The sequence below is a fragment of the Stegostoma tigrinum genome, chromosome 22 (genome assembly GCF_030684315.1).
Source record: "Stegostoma tigrinum isolate sSteTig4 chromosome 22, sSteTig4.hap1, whole genome shotgun sequence".
Lineage (NCBI taxonomy): Eukaryota > Metazoa > Chordata > Chondrichthyes > Orectolobiformes > Stegostomatidae > Stegostoma > Stegostoma tigrinum.
Window position 1 is genome coordinate 33,685,033 of NC_081375.1, and position 22,036 is coordinate 33,707,068.

The following is a 22,036-nucleotide window of genomic DNA, read 5'->3' on the forward strand; positions in this document are numbered from 1 at the left end:
TACACAGACAACAAATAAAACGAACGCCATCTACAAAATACCTTGCAAGAACTGTGACAAACACTACATTGGACAAACAGGCAGAAAGCTAGTCACCAGAATACATGAACATCAACTAGCAACAAAACGACATGACCCACTATCACTCATATCCTTACATACAGATGAGGAAGGGCACCACTTCGATTGGGACAACACATCCATCCTAGAACAAGCCAAACAGAGACATGCACGAGAATTCCTAGAAGCATGGCATTCCAACCGGAACTCCATCAACAAACACATTGGCTCCAAATCAATCTACCATCCCCTGAGAAAAAGAACAGTAAACGACATCACCAATGCAGAAAATGACATCACCAACCCAAGGAAACTTAACCAGATAAATAGAAAGCGGGACATAACACTAGCGCTTCGTCGGAGGCTCACTGATGATGTTACCTAGAATGGTGACGAAACGTCTGAGAACTAACCTTCCAGCTCACATCCAGAATAGTTAGAAATGTCAGTAAAATCAATGCTACATATCATGAAATGGAATTTGACTCCACTATAGGGATATAGTTATTGAGACAGCCTGGAAGCTTCAATTGGAAACACCTTGTGAATCATGTTCAACGTGCAATCTAACAGGGCTGGTATTAAAGCAGACTACATGAATATTTTCAACGTGGGATTTGAGGAAATCACATTGGAACTTGATGCTGAGAACAACTTGTGTGCAAAGCAAATTGTGACAAGAATTAGTCAAGCGAAGTTACTTAGGTTAGCAGAGAGTGTAAAACAAGCTGAAAGGTGGACGGTGCAGATTGATATTAAGAATTCAGGCGAATCATTCACTTATTCAAGCATGTAACACAACTTAGCAAAATGTTAAGCAGGCAAAGCTATTAAGATATTGAAGTTAGGGCCATGGAATTGAAGGCAAATTGGTAATCTGAAACTTACCATAAAGCCTAATTTAGACCACAGTTAAAGTAATGAGTATATTATAAAAGGGATTACGAAAGTAAAAGAAAAAGAGACAGATTTACTAGAGTATTACCAGGTCAATAGGTTACAATTGCATTAACAAAAGGAGATACACGTTAGATTTAGGTTTTTTCAGAACCATTAAAAAAGCAAATGTTAAGTGGTTCGTTGGAGCTCTTACAGCTATCAAAATGTAGGTAATTTAGTATAATCACAAGAACAGGGAAGGTTATAAAAAAAAATTTTTCTAAGATATGATCAGCATTCAGAATACATCGCCGCAAATTTATTGAATCAGAATGCGTAAATGACTTAAAAAGGGATCTAGATTTTTGCTTAAAATGATGGAATATTAAAAGACATGGATAGACAGCAGTGCAGATAACTTAATCCCTTGAATGGGGAAACAGAAACTGGCAGAGAGTTGATGATTTTGATTGACCATTTCTATATTATAACATTTTATAACAACTTAATTCTGCAATTAGAGTTTAATGATTACAATTATTCTTTCAATTACCTTCAATAGTTCCCCACTTGGTTTTTCGCCCAAGAATTCTCCTTCCATTTACCTGGTACTCGAGGTTACTTCCAACCACCGCAAAAGGCACCATTTCCTAAACAGCAGGGAAACAAAAAACAAATCATGTGATGTTGAACGTGGCTTCTGAGTAAATGAAGGGTCTAGACCAGAAACGTCAGCTTTCCTGCTCGGCCTGCTGTGTTCATCCAGCTCTACACCTTGTTGTCTCTGCTTGAGTAAATGTTGCTTGTTTTTTATTAATACGGCTTGATTCCTCAAATATCTACAACGTTATGTCAAATTTTGCCTCTGCATTGATTCCCTTTTTTGTCTCTCTTGGTTTCCAACTTAAATGTGGAGTTTTTTTAAAAAATTGAGCAATTACAATTATTGCATGATTCATCATCAGCTAAGTCTCACACCACAGATTACACAGCCACAGCATCAACCTGGTGGAAACAGGGGCAACTAAATAAACATCAGGTTGCACAGGGAGGGTGCCTGCTCAAATCATCCTAAACTACTTTCCACAAGCAATCCTTCAATTGGCACTAGGTTCCCCAGTTTAACGGTGGTTCAGGATACCTCCACAAATGTAGCAGTCCATCAAATTCTTCTCCCACAGCTACATTTCATAGCTAGACAGAATGAATGACAATCTATACCCCAGAGCCCTTCGCATTCAAGTGCAATCCATACCCTGGTAAGCAAAAGAAAGGAACATCAGAAACCAGAATTGTGCAGAATAAGGAAAGGCCTCTAGACCTTCAAAAATTGCAAACCATGTCTAGGAGTCCCGTCCCATACTCGTGACAAGGTAAAAGGACCAGGAATGTGATTCACACAGACAAGGAACTCAAAAATCAGCAGGACCAGTTGACCTCAGTGCTAATTTTGACCTAATCCCATTTTTGCTGTTGCAATGTAGCAGTCAAATAAAAGATGGAGTAGATGTAAATGCCCTTTGTGGAAAGATAAGGTCCATTAGACCATAACAAAAAGGAGCTGAAGTTGGCCATTTGACCCATCAAATCTGCTCTGATAATCAATGAGATCATGGCTGATCTGATAATCCTCTACCCCACCTTCTTAGCTTTTCCCCATAACACAATATTCCCTCACTGACTAAAATTCAATCTATCTCAGGCTTAAATATTCTTATCAATCCAGCCTTTACAAGGAAGAATTCCACAGATTAAACTACCCTCAGATGAAGTTCCTTACTATCTTAAATGGGCAACTTCTTTATTCCAAACTGTGCCCTCTGTTCCTATATTCTCCCACAAAGGGAAACAACCTCTCTGTATCTACCGTCAAACCCCCAAAAGTCTTGTATGTTTCAATACGTTTTCCCCTCATTGTTCTAAATTCCAATGATAATAAGTCCAAATTACTCAACAACTCAAGAAATCCCTCCATATTTGGAATCAACCTAATAGAGCTTCTCTGGACTGCCTCCACTGCCAGTATATGTTTCCATATACAAAGGGACCAGAATGTTCAAAGTATTGAAGATATTAGGGATGTGATGGCCGAGTGGTATTGTCAATAGTCCAGTGACCCAAAAGGTCAGCTTTTGTGCTCCTAAGATGCTGCTTGGCCTGCTGTGTTCATCCAGCTCTACACTTCGTTATCTCGACGTCCTTGGGGACCGGGTTTCAAATCCCGCCACTGTCTACTTGAATTAAATAAATACTTGGGATTAATGAACGATAATGAATCCATTGTCAATTGTCAGAAAAAACAATCTGGTTCACTAATTTCCTTTAGAGTATGATACTGTCATCATTCTACATGTGGTTCCAGACCCAAGACCATATGGTTTATTCTTAACTGCCCTCTGGGAAAAAAAATGGTGGACTTAGCCAGTGATGCCCTCAGCCCGGTGAGTGGAAAAAAAAAGAAAAAAACTTATACGCGAGCTTTTTGTGATACAGGCATTAAGGCTCGCAAATCCCTCTGTGCTTCAGCTTTCTGCTGCCCTTCCCCATTTTCATCATAGTCAGCTCCTCTATGCTTCTTGCCAATGTGCATAGCCTGAGATTCTCTCACATTAGGTTCCATCAGCCAAGTACCTGCCCACTCACTCAACCTGACTGTATTGCTCTGTAGAATCTGTCAGCCTCACTGCTTGCCTTCCCACGTATTTTTGTCATCCACAAACTTGGCAATAATATATTCACTTGCCTCATCCAAATCATTCATATGTATTGTTCACAAGGCAATTATGCCAGTTTCCTCCCACAGTCCAAAGATATGCAGTTTAGGTGGACTGGCCATGCTGAACTGCCCATAGTGTCCAAAGATGTGCAAGTTAGGTGAATTACCCATGGTTAATGCAGGGTTACAGGGAAAGGGTAGGTGGGTCTGGGCGGGATGATCTTTGGAGGTCAGTGTGGACTTGATTGGCTGAATGGTCTGCTTCCACATTGTAGGGATTCTATAAAAAGATAAGCTGGTTTTAGTGGGAGATTTGGAAGTATTTCTTTTTAGAATGGCTAACCGCTTGAGATTTAAAAGCTTTGAATGGATTTTATGGATGGTAGATATTTGTTTATTGGTCAAGTTTGTAGCATTGCATTGGTATTAGTTGGTCAGAACTTGTTCAGAGGGATGCAGGATGAAGTTGAACCCATTGATCCTGGGAACAGAGTACTGTGGCAACACAGACTGGGCAAGCTGGCTAGAAAGACCATGTTGATTCTCTGGGACTTAGTCCCAGTTGTTTTAGAAGTTGTTAGGCCCTCTAGCCCACAAAGCTTCCACTCTCTCCACCAACACCCTATTTACCCCACTATGTTGTAACTCAGGTCTCTCCATAGCTACCTACCCACAGTTCGTGATGAACCAACTCCAGGAGCCATGGAGAGAATAAAAACGCCAAAGCAAAAGTCATGTGATGTGGGTTGCTGTTTACTTGGTGCAGCAACTGGGAAATCTCAACGGAGATTCTGGATTGGATACTGTTTCAGTCGCATAAAACTGGGCCACAGTGTTTAATGTGGTGTAAGAACGACTGCTATGTTTTCAAACGTAACAAAGTAACCAGACTCTCTCAAAATCTGGTCCAATTATCAGAAGTGACTATAAAGAAGAGTGACAATAGATTTTACTCAAATCAAAATGGATGCTATTAAGCTTGGAGCTTAATATAAGTGTGTTTATATTTTGCAGTCTAACACTGCAGCACTTGGAACAAATTCTCAGCTCAACAGCAACACCGGATAATGATAAACTCAATGATAACGCAGCTATGGTCTTAAACCTGTCACACCACATCAGACAAATATCTAAATGATACCCAATTACGATTGATCACAGCTAGTGGCATATATGAGATAGGTCACCATAAAATTATTTTTATTCGGCTGTTTCTAAACAGTTGCACATGTTAATGTGAGGTGAATGTCAATTTGAGCATGATTTTGAAAACAAAACATGCGGTTCTGAGCATAGAGTCAGGGATTTGTAGGTTAAATACAGACATACACTGTTCTCAGTTTTATTACTTGGGGCATAGGATACTACAGCAAGGAGGTGATGTTGAAATTGTATAAAAAACTGGTTAGACCTCAATTGGAGCATTGTTTACAGCTCTGAATGCTACTTCACAGGAAAGATGTGAATGCACTGGAGAGAATGAAAAGGTAATTTAGAAGAACAATTCTAGCAATGAGAAACTTTGATGATGAGGATGATTGAAGGATTTGAGACTGTTCTCCTTAGACAGGAGGTGGCTAAAGAGAGGTTTAAGTGAGGTTTTCAAAGTCACGAGTGGGCAGAAATTAGTAGATGGGAAGAAGCTGTTCTTGGTCACGAAAGGAACAAGAACAAGAGGACATAGACTTAAAGTGACATGCAAAAGAAACAAGGGTGAGGAATGGTACCAATGTGGGCTTTACAAGCTTCAAAATTTCCCCTCCCCCACCGCATCCCAAAACCAGCCCAGTTCGTCTCTGCCTCCCTAACCTGTCCTTCCTCCCACCTATCCCCTCCTCCCACCCCAAGCCCACCCCCATCTCCTACCTACTAGCCTCATCCCCTCCCTTGACTTGTCCGTCCACCCTGGGCTGACCTAACTCCCCACCTACAGTGGCTGCATCCCCGCCTCTCTGACCTGTCTGTTACCTCTCCACCTATCTTCTCCTCTATCCATCTTCTATCTGCCGCCCCCCCCCCCCACCCCGTCTCTATTTATTTCAGAAACTCCATCCCCTCCCCCATTTCTGCAGAAGGGTCTAGGCCCGGAATGTCAGCCTTCCTGCTCCTCTGATGCTGCTTGGCCTGTTCATCCAGCTCTACACCTTGTTATCTAAGGGGGAGGAAAAGCTGTTTCACAGAGAGTAGCTAGGATCTGGAAAAGAAAGCCTGCAAAAGACGACAGATCCAGGTTCATTTGTGGCAGTCAAGATGGCATGGGATAGTTACTTCAACAGAAATAGCATCCAATGATCTAGGGGGAAAAAGCAGGAGATTGGCACTAGGTAGTGAAGAATCATTTGAAGTGCTGGTGCAGGAACAATTGGCTGAATGGCCTCCTCTTGCACTTTAATCATTTCATGATTCTACGATATGCATTTGGACAAAAAGCAAATTTGACTTACTCTAATTTTGTCATTGATTATTTGATCCTCTGCATCTTCGTCAAATTGCCTTTGAGGATACACATCAATGTCGTGCTCCTGAAGGTCATTTCTGATCTGTTAAAAAAAACGAATGATGTGCTTCAAAACAGTCAGTGTACAAATTACTTCCAAATCCTGGTGTCTGGTGTTTACATTTCAGGAAGTCCATTTTTATTTTGCCTAATGCTCAAATCATTTTCAATGCCAATTTTCAGATGGATTCTGCCATTTTTGCTGCATTATAAAGTTCAGGTATTAGTCACAATTCTTGCTGTGTTCCTGTGGAAACATTAGTTCTAGAGTTGACGTGGGCAGAACCTATTCATCCCTTCATTTAGCCATTTCCGTACTTCCTTTTGTCATATTTTTAACGCCAGCATGTCACAATCTTTCCATTAGATACCTCCATGTCCTTACGCAGAATAAACTTTTATAAACTTGTTTTGCAGTAACTAAACTCTTCTGGTATTGTTGACACTGCAGAACACATTGTGGTACAGAGTTGCTTGGCGGATATCAGTTCCAAAGCCTGTCTAGTTTTTATTCTATTTATTTCAAAATGGTTCTACATTAGTGGATATTCTATAGTGCTAAGTCTCTACTTCGAGTAGTGAGCACAATATCACATCAGATTTACTTGGAATAATATACAATACTAATACTTTGTTTCGTTTTTAAAAAAAAGACAGAATGATAGGTTTCCACAAGGGTGACTGAATTGCCACGATGCATCCTGCCCCCGGTATCTCCCCTCTAATGCCTCAACAGGGCATTTCATCTTGACGGCCTAATTACAGCAGCATCACAATCTACTGGATAGATCAAAATTCATTGTGATATTATGCAGCATTATCTACAGAGAGGGAGGAGTTGGCCATTTTGTTATTTGAAGGGAAGAACTAATTATTTTTATTCCCAAAAGTTTTCTTTAAGCAATCCAAAATCTGAAAGCATTGCCCACAGTAAATAATTATAACGGGGGGCAGCTGCTGTTGCCAAAAAAAAATGAAACTCGTACAGCCATTTGGTCCTACCAGTGCTCCACAATTAACAATGCGGAAATCAACAACATCCAATCTAATGAAATAGTTATTCATGCTTCCAAGGTCCACTTTTAAGCTTAAATATAATAGGTATCATATTACTTGGACTTCAACAATACCAGTAGTAATGTTTGTCATGGCAAGCTGGCATATGCATTTTTTGATGCATTTAATTAGCAGTATCAATGTCTTCTAAATAAGATTTAGGACACTTAACAATTACTGAACTTACAAACATTGATCATGGATTCTGGTAATGAATGTGAGACAACATGCACATGTGCGTGTGCATGTACACACACACACACACACAAACAACACAACACTGACGGTACTGATTAGTATGACGGAAAGTACAACAATTGAACGTGAACAAATCATTTCTGTTCATTAACAGCCAATAAGCAAGACACTCTATAGCTAATGTGATGCAATTATTAAAACAAAATGCTTTCTTAGCTCACCAACTGCCCACACAGGCAATCATGCGGAAAACGGCAATCCCTAAGGAAGTACTAGAAAGAGACATTAATCCTGCCAATCCTTTTAGAATTTTCAACAGGAACTTGATGACTGACCGGTTTTATTTTCTGATTGGTACAAAGTAACCTTTGTTTTGTAAACGTGTTTCTCTGGAGAGAAATCTGTGTTTATTGATCCATAACTTAATCTTGGAGTTGTGGGAGCTCATCATAAATGTTGCTTAAGAAGTTTTCTGAATAGCATTTTACAGTACGTAAGTGCCAAACGAAGAGAAAATCACATCATAAAAAGTTAGAAAGAGACAGTCACAATAAGTAAACAATGAGACAAAAAAATGCACAATAAATGAACATCAGAATTTTCACAATGGTGACAAATGAATAGTCAAAGCCCTTCTTAAATTAGTTATAACACGTGACTAATTACGAGTGAATGTCTTAAGGTAACATAATGGGGCCTCGGCATGTTCAAGCAGCACTACAACACCTACGCACTACCAGACATCCTAAACTGTGACAACTACAACTGGATGGATTATACTGGCTGTTACATAACCAGAGTGGCATAAGCATTCAACATAATTTGCCTGCATTTGAACTCAATACCTCTATTTATGAAGCCCACGTCCACATTTGCTTAAAATAGACAAAAATCTGTGGGCTCTCTAAACCTGAAACAAAAACAGAAATTTCTGGGCAAACTCAGCAGGTTTGGCAGTATCTGTGAAGAGGAAACTGAGTTAACATTCTGAGTCCTTTGACTCTTCTTCAGAGCCACATATGCTTTGCTAATCACTCTCTCAACATGATCCGCCATGTTCAAAGATCAAGGTATATGCATTACCAGTGCCTTCTGTTCCTGGGCACGTTTCAGAACTATCTTAGAATTTTATCTGCCGTTTGTCTATCCATTCTCCTCTCCTGTGTTTTACTGCAGACTACTCTCTGACATCCTCTAGTCTGTAAAATGACCAACTACAACTCATTAAATTTCTGTCTGTAAACTCATTTTTCTTATCCAAGCTGACACTGGCCCTCCTATTCCAAGGGTCTCAATGTTGATAAACAATCTTTTATGTGGTGCATTGGCAAAGATTTTCTAAAAATCAGTGTAGATAACAGTCATTCACTTCTCTTCATCATTGCTCTTTGGAATTTCAACAAAATAACTATTAGATCAGTCAAGCATGATCTGCTTTTTACAAATCTGTACTGAATAAACCTTGATAAACTCAAACCTTTCCAGCTGCTTGTGACTTTTATCTTTGATTGTTGTTGACAAAACTTCACCCAGCATTGATGTGAGAATAACTGACTTGCAGGTCCTATGGCAGTCCTTGGGCTTCTTCTTGGATAAAGGATGTTATATGTGGCACCATCCAATTCTCTGGCACTTCCTCTTGAATCCAAGGATAATTGGAAGATAATAGAAAGCTCTTTCACGATGTCCAACCCACTCTCTTTCACAACTTGGCATACAAGTTAGCCAGCCAAGTGAGCTATCTACTCCAAGTATACACAGGCTTTCCAGGGCCTCCTCCATCACATCCATTATCTTTGCCAATCCATTGATATTTTGTCAGCTTCCTCTTGCTTAGTAAATATTGATGCAAAGCTTTGCCCTAGATCCCTAAGCATATAGTTACCTTCTTTTGGGCTCTTATGGTGCAGCGGTAGTGTCACTACATCTGGTCCTGAAGGCGTAAGCTTAATTTATACCTGTCCCAAAAGTCATAATGTGTCTGAACAGCTTGACAAAAATATTTAACATCACCCTCTTTGTCCCCAGTAGGGTCCATACTACCTCTTCTTACCCACTTACTGTGTACTTTGCTATTTCCTTTTTGCAAAAGAAAATAATTGCAAATTCCACCCATGATCATTCCTGTCCACAAAGCAGCAAGGGATCTGTTTTGTGAGCTGCAGAAACCCACAGGCCAACTGGATCAAGCTTCTGTTTGAATACTCATGCTCCAATCGATCATTCTATACAGGATTTATGGTTTTTTGAAAATTTTTAAAAAAACATGAATTACACTAAAAATGCTCAATTTTTTGTTTCTAAAGTACTTAGAGAGCAACATTATTGATTATGTGTCCACAATTCATGCCATCTGTTCCCACAAACGTCGCTGGGGATACATAAAAAAACGGTCATGTTTCCCAACTCAAATTTCTCGCAAGGTAACATATGGCTTTGCAGTCTTGTTCAACAGCAAGATAAAATACCTGAGCAAACAACAAAACCCTGAAGTGAATGTCAAATACAATTCTGTAGTCATGAAAATTGGAGCTTTACTGAAAGTTCCTACCAAATTTGGCTCCTTTTAACCTTAGAAACCAATATGTTCCAAATAGCTTCTTGGTGATCATTTTAAAATTACTGAATACTGGCATATCTTCTGCTGCAGTTGGACAATTAAAAACAAACGTACTGATCACCAACCTGATGAAATGCATGGCTGAGCTTTTGTAGACTTACTTAGTGAAAGCCCGTGTCTGTATACACAATTAAACCCATGGTGCAACTAAATACTGCCAAGTCACAACACACCATCACGAATGAGGGGACACAGAGTACTGACTAACACACCATGCACGCTAAATGCAGTTGATGATTTTTGTGCAGTCCTATTTCCAAGTATCTTTCATGGATTTAATTGTGATATCCTTTGTACATATTTACTCTGGTGCAATTCAAGCATTGGAATTTTGTCATCCTGAAGGGAGATAAACTTCTTTCACTTCTTTTAAAAGAAAAGTAAAATTGGCTACATGGTTAAGCGCTTACTTCTATCATACAACACAAACCAGGCTAAACCTTTTTCTATTCAAATCCAAAATGCTCAGTCCAGTTTAATATCTACCCACAGCATCAGTGAAAATGTTCCTGTTGGCTTACCAGAAAGTCTTGAAGCCCCCAACAAACTCTTTGTATTTCACTTCCAGCAGTGGTACCAAATGTTTTATAAAGCTGTCACTGCAGCCCAATATTGGGAGTAAAGATTGCACAAAAATTTGATTTTATTTACTGTGTGCGCCTAGTATTCAACTACTTTAACAAAAATAAATAAGAAATTTAGTGGGACAATAAACAGTTACCAATTTCTATTGGCTTACCTCAAATAAATCCAATATTAGTTCAAAGTCACAACTCAAGTACCGCAGGCAGTTGTATAAACAAAATTCTACACTAAACCACATAAGAGAAATTTTATGATGGATCAAAAGCTTGATTATAAATACTAGGGAACACTTTATGGGCGAGGGAGCGAGGGAGTGAGATTTAATGACATTTAGTCGTTTTGAATAAACCAGCAAGAATGTAATTTTACAAATGCACATTTTTAAATGTTAGTTTGCAAACATTATATTCCATAAAAGTGCAACTTTTAAATTAAAATTATGTTTGTTAAAAATGTAACATTTTAAGGTTACGTGTTGTCTTAAATTTGCAACTCTCCTCATCACAATCTAATAATAAGTGAATGATTTCAATTCATCTACAGTTTTTAGTGGTGTCACCAATGACATTTTAGAATGTTTGGCACTGAGGGTTGTTGCCGAGTTCATTTTCTCAGGCAATGAAGCAGACTATGCTCACATATAACAACTTTCTAGCTTGGCATGATTTGTACTGGGCAATGACTATCTGCAAGACTTCTAAGTAAGTATTCAATTGAATTAATAACACCAGATTACGCATCACCAATATCCCTGGGTTCATCATTAACTTAACTAAATTAGCCATAAAAAGTACTGAACTTAGCTAAAAAAAGGTCAGAGGTTGGCAACGTTACAGTGAATGACCCACCTCTCAATTGATGTTGACAAGGAAGATGTCAAGATGTGATGAAGTGCTCTTCAGTTATCTAGCTGAGTGCTATTCCAACACCACTCAAGAAGCCTTACACCATAATGACAAAGCAGTTGCATGAGTAGCACCCCTTGTTTAGTACCTTAGATTTTCACCCACTCTGCTATTGGCACACTTTGGCTGCATTGTTTACAACATGCAAGATGGAAGCAGCAATGTGGCAAGATTTCCTCAACAGTACCTTCCAAACTAATGGCCTGCAGATGGACAAGGGTAGCAAAGGCACAGGAATGCTAATACCAGTAAATTTCCAAGATGCATGCTACCTGTTCTTGGAAAGCTCGCACCAATCCTACAGAGTTGATGGGTCAAGTAATGGAACCCTTCCATTACAGAGTTGTGGGAGCACCTACACAACACAGATCACAGGACTTGAGGAAAACAGTCCACTGCTACCATTAAAGGGATAAGGGGTGAGTTTTGAATTTTTTGAAACAAATTTAGTGTAATTTTTATACTTAAATTTTTATGCAGTGCAATGCTTGTAAGATAACATTTAACAAGGAGAGTTTGTAAAATTTATTCTTGCTGACTTATTCAAAACTAAGTGACATTAAACAGGCTTTAGAACTCTATCAATCCTCCGTAGAGGTATTTCTAAAATCTAGCTCTATAGACAGGTTTTTGATCAACTCCCCTAAAATCACCTTAATTATGAAACAGTTTTACACCATACGTTTCTGCAAAATAATTCAGAATATTTTACCATTTACATGAGAAGTGTGCTATGCAAACACAAGTTGTGCCTCATCAGGGACAGGTAGTAGATGTTGGCCTTCTTGGTGACACCCATAGTACATGAAGGAATCTTTAAAAACAATCTTATTTGAATAACCTAGAGTCTACTGCAGAGTTGAACATAAAGTAAAAAACGTGTAGATTTTGAGTAGAGTACAAAAAAAGCAAACATTTCTGCATGTAATGTATCCCACCTGGTTAAACACTGCTCATTTTCTCCATTTAGGTTCACAAGTGTCAGCGTATAAGCACAGTTTGTACTCTACAGCTGGACATAGCGGAGGTTGCTCAGAATAACAATTCTGTGACTGCCAAAAAAAGTCCCAGGATTCCATTTAAGCTCCCTGCCTACCTATATGATTCCAAAAAAAACAATGAATGCTGTTTGGTTTTTAACACTCTTCCTTCAGGCAACAGATATCACCTTAGCAGGAAATGGGAAGAAAATGAAAATGGCAGTGTGCCACGTAAATAGCAAATAGATCACTTCAAGTTACTGCACTTACCTTTTTCTTAAATGAGTCTCTCTCTTCCAGTGTTAGCGTGTCTGCTTTTGCGATGACAGGAACAATGTTTACCACCTTACTCAGGCGTCTCATAAATTCGATATCTAAAGGTCGAAGACTGGGGTGGGAGAAAATATCAATACATTGAAAGCTTTGACACTGTGCATGTTCAAAACGCACTTAAAAGTCAAAAAGAATTTTCATTATGTCAGTGACTAATATGCTCATTATTTTTTCTCTCAACTTCTTTATTTCAGCTTCCAAGCTTTTACTTGGAACTTCAATTATGAGAGGTCCTCCCAATTTCAAAATGACAGATTTCTAGAACATAAAGAACTAACTGTGTATCTTTTGAACATGGACTTCAAAGACCACTCTAGTACTAGATGAGTGCCAATTTCCTGGTATCTGGTCAGAGCAACTTTGATAAGTACCTCGAATAGTGGTTGATTTCAATAAAATTGTATTGAGAGAAGGAATACAAGCTTTTAACACCTTCGGGCTACATTTAGAGCTCAGTTAGACAGACGTTTAAAAAATTCTTTTGCACCCTAATTGTAGATGCCCAAACTACTGTTGGATGTACTATACTCTAGTATTAGCTGACTACTTTAAAACAGAGAAAGTATATTTTCATCACCATGGGTTAAGTCATCTAACAAGGTTGCAGTATCACTGGAAATGGTTTCCCCTCACTGATCATCACAGGAAACTTGGATTAAGAAAGGCAAGAAAAATGATATTTTAAACTGCACAGTCATGTCCTCTTTCTGTTAATTCCCAAAAAAAGTTGGCAACCTTTTTTCATGTGGATATTTTGCAATTCCACAAGAAAATTGGTTAATTTTTACTTAAATATAATTGAACTCCAAAATGATCCAACTAAAGGATGAAACTTGAAATTTGATATTTGGTGGATCCAATGGCTAGTTTCAATCTTGTAAGCATCAATGGCGCCAGAAACCTGTGAGACAACAGTCCAAGAGTCTGATGAAAGGGACTCCCTCAAAGTTGATGGCGATTGTTTGGATTCGAGTGCAGTATATGATCAGAGATGGTTTCTAGCCTATGCACTTAAATGAAATGAGGGGTATGTATGAGAAAATTTTACCTAGGTAAAAAGTGAATGTGTTAAGGTAATTTCTAATTAGTAAAATAAGCAATAGGTTGTTTCCATTTTTTCATGGAGGAACAAGTGTTTTATTTTAATTACTGAGATGGAGGGAAAATGAATATTCCTGGAACGTAGAAAATCCTTTTCTGTGGTCTTGTGCACAAAAGTCGACCATATCATGGTGGAGAATGGGACAAATTAACACTTGGATAATAAGCATATTTGAAAATGGATTTGAAAATGGGAAATCATACTCTGGTGAAACTGGAGTTCATTTCAGGATGGCACTAACCAAACTGATAGAGGATACAGTATACTTGAATTTTCAGAAAGCGTTTGATAAGGTTTCACACAGGAGGTTGGTTAGCAAAAGTAAAGCTCATGCTACAGGAGGTAATGTACTGGCAAGATTTAAGGATTGGCTAATAGGCAGAAAACAGTAGGAATGAATTGGTAATTCTCATATTGGAAGACTGGGACTAGTGGGATACTGCAAAGATCAGATGAGTTCTTAAGAAGGATCACATGACCAAAAACGTTCATTATGTTTTCTCTGCACAGATGTCACCAGATCTGCTGAGTTTCTCCAGCAATTTCTGTATTTGTTACAAGGCTCTGTAGTTGGGCTCTAGCTGTTCAGAATATATATCTATGATTTAGATATTGGGACCAAATACACTACTTCCAAATTTTGGTGTATAAAGCTAAGTGAAAATGTGTGTTGTAAGGAAGATGTGTGTAGGAGCAATGAAATCTTGCTTTGATTGTACAAAAGCCTGGTTAGGCTGCACCTGGAGTACTGTGCGCAATTTTTGTCTCCTTATCTCAGATAAGGGTTAATGTCAATAGAGAGAAATGCAAGGTTCAGTAGACTTGCTCCTGGGCTGGCAGAAATGACTAATGAAAAGTTTAGATAAATCAGGCCTCTATTCTGTAGAGTTTGCAGAATGAGAAGTAGTGTCATTGAAACCTACAAAACAGCGAAATGGATCGACGGATTAACACAAGCAAGCTATTTCCCTGGCTGGGGAGTCTAGAGCCAGGAAGCATGACTTAAATATAAGGGTTTAATCCAGGACTCTGACAATTTTTTTAAACTCAGGGAGTGGTGAATCTTTTGAATTTTCTACCCCAAGGAGCTCTGGAAGCTCAGTCTTTGAATACATTTAAAGTACAGGTTGATAGATATCCAATTGCTAGTGGTGTAGAGGGTTAAAGGGTAGTCTTAGTAAAAGGCATTGAAGTATTCAATCGGCCACGATTGTAATAAATGGCGGAGCAGGCTTGAATAGCCTACTCTGGTTCCCTTGTTCACCAAGGAAAAAAGAGTTGGTCAGGCTTAAAAAGCATCCATTGCAATGCAAACCAGGTAGTCGTGTCCTCGGAGGCAAAGTGTTACAAGTGCATGCTAGACATAAACAAAGTTACCATGTATGAAAAAACAGCCTGAATTTGTAATAGCTATTAGATTAATTGCTTGGGTGATGAAATCAAGCTATGTCACAAAACTGCGGTATCACTTACCCAGAAACTGGGAATACATTTGAATCATACTAGTTAGGATGTGGCACATAACTGCCATATCCTGGGAGAAGGTGGTTAGAACAAACAGATGGTAATCCTGCTCTCACCTGTAGAGGATTGTACCTATTCTATATTGATTTAGCCAAATGCAGTCCTGCTGAATAGACCACCAACAGACCCAAAAATGTAAATGCAACAACTACCTGTGGGATTCCCTTTGATGAGCAATAGAAATTATTCCAAGCTTGGATGATTTATTTGTGAGGGTGTACTTGAAGAGCAAAAGTCAATACTGGAGGAACACAGCAGGCCAGGCAGCAGCAGAGGAGCAGGACTGTTAATGTTTCAGGCGTAGACCCTTTATCAGGACTCAGAACTTCAGAGTTCTGATGAAGGGTCCCAACCCGAAATGTCAACTTTCCGGCTCCTCTGATGCTGCCTGGCCTGCTGTGTTCCTCCAGCTTCACTCTGACTCCAGCATCTGCGGTTCTTGCTATTTCCTTTGAAGGACAGAAGATGGGTGTTGGGTGGGACAGTACTTCAGACTGAATCAATTACCCCTTTTCACCCAACATATGTAGGAGGGGGAAAAAAATCAATTAATTTAAAGGGGTAAAAAGATTTGAAATCAAAATTTTAAAAAAGTGAGAAACACATTAAATGATTACAGTAATTGCATACAGTGGTCAACAGAGGGCAGTATGCATGTTAAGATCATTTATCCTGCTATTTTCAGTTAAGATTTTAACACTCTGGCATTGCTAGCATACCACTGCAGGAATCACATACAACTCTCCTCTCCTCTTCTCCTCCCCCAAAAGAAATCTCAGGGCAGCAGTTAGAAAAGATCTGCCGTCCGGCCCACTGCTTCTGAACTTCCTGTGCGTAATATGTGCAACCCAAAGGGAAAGAGTTGCTGAAACGCTTAAACAATAGACTTCCGACATTTGGAACAAAGCGCAGCATTAACCAGTTTAAAGAGGAAAAGTGAATGCCTTATATTAACCTCTGGGTAGAGCAGTATGCCACAAAATATGCTGCAAGTAGAACTACACTTGGAATCTTTAATACAACACTACCCTTGGGGATTTGAAAGGTTGATTTAATGAATCATATTCTATTTGATGGAAGTCTTACTCCCTTGGCTTTTATACCATTATTCATCCTCTTCAGGCTGAACAAGGGTCAATAGACAGCTGTCCAGTTTTGACTCCCAGTCCAAAAAATGTCATTAATAACAATGACTTTATGTACAGTTTTATTCAGATACATGTGGGTTATTTCATGACAAGCCTAATTAGATCCAGTTGCAATGTTTAATCTCATTTTGAACCTCTTTTTAAACAAGCAGATAATCCACAAAGATCAAAAAAAGATTTGATTGAAGTTTTAATTATTTATGGAAAATGACAATATTTCACAAAATGCTCACCTACCTCCGTACATGCCTCACCATTTGATTTCAACACAGCTTTGCACAATACTGTTAGGGTTCATGCAGAATATAAAATAGACAATATTTACTCCAATACTTAAAGTATTTTAATAAGTCAAAAGGACCTCGCAGTTTAAGATCTCAACACTCAAACAATCCCGAAGAATAGTCAGACTCAAAAAGCTAATCAAACATTAGCTCTACAAGAACAGTGATGTTATAGGAGTCCCTTAGCTGTTGGAGGGGTGGAAATCACAATGAGAGGTTGAATCAAGTGTCTTAGAGGGCTGAGTCACGGGTGGGGGTGGGGAGAAAGATTATGGGTTTTACAGCCTTCAAGGGAGCCCCCGAGGAAATTATTTTACAGGTGTAATCGTTAAGTGATATGCGGATGATATGCAGAAGACAGTAACACTAGAAGTTTGGGACTTGGAAAAAGGGGCACTGTAGTGTATAAACTGAAAACTGAAACCAGGGAGCCTTTCTTCACAAAATAAGCAAAGCAAGAAGTGAATCCTAGATGAAGTAAATGAAAAATATCTATCATTGAACTGGATGCTACATTAAGGCAACCTTTGGATGAATGATCCAAGATTAGTTAGCATTCTGTGTTCACAATTACCCCAGATTCTGAAACATGAAATTTTGACTTGGCATTTAATAGTTTTATTCTAATTCTGCAAGATTATTCTACTTGTGGAATGTGACATTTTGGCTTTCAAGAATTTCTGTTAAATGTTGTGAATTAATTAAAGGGCTTGAACTGCTGAATTTGTACCTCTTGGGGAGAGAGAATCTAGGAGATTAGTTTGCTGTATGGTCCTAATGGTCCTGTCACAGGGCTTTAGACTCACACAGCAACAGTAGTTCACAAAGGAAAATAAGATCAGGATAAGTAATTTAATCTATTTTTGGAGGAGAAAATGAAGTGGCTTTTAGAATTCAAATTGAGGAGACTGAAATCTTTCATCAGTAGTCTCATGTAATAATAGGTTTTCATTAATTAATTCATGGACTGTGGGCATAGTCAGTTAGGGTTCATTTATATTGCCTATCTCTCATGGACACACTAGTTTAGGTGCATGCATTGTTATTTACAAACACTTCCTGCTAATGTTTCTAAAAATATCACACCTTGTTCTTATCCTTGCTGCTGACCAATAATATATTTACAAAAAGGTTTTGCACATCAATTCTATATACTTCCCAGCAGGTGTTGATTTTTTTTAATACTTGTATTCTATTGCACAAGGCATGGTAATAATGGCTATAACACAAATATTTTCTCAATTAGAGAGCTCTTCGATTTCCATAATACTCTACCAATGATAACCATTAGACATGTGTAAAATGAATATTGTTTAAAAGTCATTGGCTGGAAGCAGTTCCCATTCCATAAGTATTACTAAGTTGCAGAGAGCCTTAGTATCAGTAGGGATTCAAGGCCCACCTGCCCCAGGCTCTCAGATCAGAAAGAGAAGGCGCAAAAATATTGAGGGTACATAAAGCAAGAATGGGAACCACCATATCATTGATCAGCTTCTGTATTTTATAACTGTGGAATGCAACATGATCCTCAAACAACACTGTGGCTAAGTTAAGATGTCATCACCAATGCTAAAATATAGAATTCATTAAAAAAAACACACACAAAATACAACCTAGTTTGCAAATACAGTCCCTTGTGAATCCTTAACCCGTTTTCCTCTTTCAGATATGGACTGGTCTCCTGGGTGTCTCCAGTGATTTGGAGCAGTGAGACAAGGATTTTTCTGTGCCTATGTATCCCCAGTGATATTTGATGTGAACAGGCAGAAATTTGTGGGTGTACAAGGTTTGCAGGGAAAATGTTTTCCTCAGTGTGGACTCTTGTAAGTTTAAGAAAAGGCACTCGGATCAATTATCCGACCATAATGTGGCATGATCTGGGCATGGGAGAGTGCAGAAGCTATATGAAACTGATAACAATACAAAGAACACGTAATCTATACCATTTAATAATAGGCAGAATTTAGAGCAAATTCGATAGGGTTCCAAATAATAATTGTTGATAAATACCATAAACAATTGTTCATAATATTAGATGTGAAAGAGGTATTAAAATTCCAGATAGAATGAACTGGTGACAGCTCACTCCTGTATTTCTGCATTCATTTTTAAAAAATATATAAAGAAAAATCTGCATTTTATTTCAATGGTTTGCAAAATGCTTGTTTTAAACTGGAGCCTTACTATGTGGTTTCTCGGTGCTCAGATTCTCATTCTTGTTCTAGCCCACAATAGTCTCTTCTCAAGCTGGACTGTCAAAAAATAGTAAAACCTACTCTTCATGTCCCCAAATCATGTTGGCTTGTAAAACCACAAACATAAACATAAACCTGTGTTTTTACCTCCATTTACCCTTCTTCACTATTTCACACACATCCAATTAGTGAGGTTTTCTTCTGTAAGCAGCTTGCATAAAGTAAAAACCCGTACCATTACATAGCAAGGCAAAAAAATGCTAGTAACAAAATAGAATACTTAAATAGAACACCAAAAAGTATGGAGGCCTTAAGGATTCAATCCCGGTCATCAATAATTAATTAATAACTCCCCTCAGAGTTAGTTAATATGGACAGGATTCTGTACTATCACCAACAAACACAGGTTTATCGCTTCTGGACCAATTTTGTGCCATTGGACATCTAATACAATTGGGGAACTCTTGTTCCTACTACAAAGATCAGCCAAACATTTCAGAAATTTCTAACCTGGAGGCCATTTACTGATGATTTGGAACCTTGCTCACATAGACAAAAGACCAGTGACTATACAGGAAAATTATTCTCTGTAAATAATGTGTAGTCTGCACTCCAGAGAAAGCCGATTATGGAGCTTTGTCAAATATGTATTTGATGCTAAATGTATTGAAATGAATCAGCATCACCAAAACTACCATTACTGTATTCCCGTTAGTAGTGCGAGAAATGCTAGAAACATATTGTCAAGTTAGCCCGCTTTCAGCAATCAACATTAAACCTCTTCAAAGCCTCCACAGCAATTGCTCATAACATGCTCAAAAGATTTATTCCCATTTTAAGCTGCAACTTTTTGACTGTTACTCAACAGTAACAATAACTTGCATATTCTTAGACCACTTTCATCATAACAAACACTCCAAGGCAGCTCACAGCAACACTTAATGAAAACATGACAGGCACCCAGCCACCTAAGGGGGTAGGAGGGTTGATGACTTAAAGCTTGTTCAGAGAAATTAACTTTGACAAAGTGTCCAGAAAGGATGAAAAAGGCCTAACATTGTGAACTATTAGCCAAGAAATTCTGAAGTTTACGGTCTTGGTAGGTGAAAGCACCACTGGCAACAGTGGAGGAATTGAAAGTGGGATATTCAGTTGGTTAGAATTGAAGCATTGTAAGTACTAAGGGCTTTTGGATGTCTCAGGGATACTGCGAAGTGAACCCAAGGAGAGATTTCAAAACAAAAACAAAAATCTTTTGGAAATTGAGACTCTTGATTAAGAGGGGACCAATGTAGCTCAGTAAGTACAAGTCTAATGTATTGGGATAAAAATTGGCAGAGTTTTGAATGAAAACAAGTCAAGAAGTTGTGATGTGAGCAAATTAGTCAGGAGGGCATTTGAATAATTAAGTTTTGGAGGTAGTAAAAACTCAGATGAGGATTTCAGCAGATAAGCTAAGGTAGGAGCACAATCAGGCAACATTACAAAGATCAAAATAGGTGTTCTTAGTGAAAGCACAGATATATAATTAGAAATTCATCTTGGGGTTAAAAATGACACGTACATTATCAACAAATTGACTCTGCATCAGCTGACAGGCAGAGGAGTGGAGGGTGGAACCAGCATTCAGGATTACAATTGTGGCAGGAACCAAATACAATGAAATAAAAGCAAAATACTGCAGATGCAAGAAATCTTAAATAAAAGCAGAATGTGGCAGAAGTCTCAGCAGTTCTGGCAGCATGTCTTGAGAAGAACAGAGTTAATGTTTTGAGCCATTCCCAAGAAGAGTCATCAGACTTCAAACATTAATTTGGTCTCTCTCTCTTCACAGATGTTGCCAGAACTGCTGAGTTTCTCCAGCACTTTCTGTTTTTATTTCAAAGACAATCTGTTCAAGTCTTGCCAAATATTTAACTGGAGGAAACTTCTTCTCATCCAGTACTGATTTCAGGCAAGCCATCTGGCAATTTAAAGATAGGAGTCAACAAAAACATTTGCTTTCAACATCCACGTTTTCAATTTAGCCAGTTCCCACACTCCTTGGAAAAATTACCAGTTGATGTTTTATGAATTTGTATCTGAACTAAAAGACTGTATTTTTGTAGTGTTTTTCAGGACTGGCAAAACATTTCAGTCAATGGAGTCATTTTTAACAGTAGTCACCATTATAAAATAGGAAATGTAATTTCTACACAGCACGCTCCCACAAACAGCAATGGGGTAATGTCCAGATAATATGTCAAGTTAATGGAGGGATAATTATTGTCCACACAGCACCAGCCATAATTCCTTTGTTAGCATTTAAAAATGGTCCCATTGGAGCTTGTACATCAATTTCACAGAGCAGATGTGGCTTTTGATATCTCATCCAAAAGACTAAACCTCAGAGTGTAGCACTCCCTCAATACTGCACTGGAATGCTAGCTCTAGTTTTTTCCTCCCACCCCCAACCAATTCCATTTATTACTTTATCCAACTGGTCAACTCTGGAATTTTTAAAGTTGATTTTATTCGTCCAGTACATCATCATGTCTGCATATTGTGTTCCCCTAAATCCAGACCCTGTTTAAAACTACAGTATTTATAAGAGGATAGGCTTCACTACTATTGTGCCTGAATTTATAATGTACCAGCTTAAATGTTGTGTTTAAATTCTGCTTGTTACAGCAGTCTAATGTGAAAACCAAAGAACTTCATACTGAAGAACACAATGGAACAATACACGCTTAGTAATTTGCAACTATTTCAGGCAGGTGAAAATCACTAGTCGATTTGACTTACGGATCCACAAGATCCTTTTGGTACATTTCAAAATGAAAACATTATTTCCACATCAATGCATTGTAATACTTCTGGTTTGCTGGCTTGCTGGTTTGCTAAATTCAGCTCAAAATTGATTAAAATCTCCAAAGTGGTCAAGTGTTAACGGATATCGTTAAGATCAAATTTAC

At 38.4% G+C, this 22,036-nt stretch overlaps 1 protein-coding gene across 9 annotated transcripts in view; it reads right to left on the reverse strand.

Annotated features, from left to right (window-relative positions):
* LOC125463594 (septin-9-like) overlaps window positions 1-22,036 on the reverse strand; it is a 258,165-nt gene that overhangs the window by 16,494 nt on the left and 219,635 nt on the right. For all 9 annotated transcript variants that reach the window (XM_048555035.2, XM_048555034.2, XM_048555038.2 and 6 more), the window contains 3 exons: window positions 12,767-12,884; window positions 6,100-6,195; window positions 1,493-1,589 (listed from right to left, as the gene is read on the reverse strand). In XM_048555035.2, the coding sequence (XP_048410992.1) occupies window positions 1,493-1,589; window positions 6,100-6,195; window positions 12,767-12,884 (311 nt within the window). The remainder of the gene's footprint in view (window positions 1-1,492; window positions 1,590-6,099; window positions 6,196-12,766; window positions 12,885-22,036) is intronic.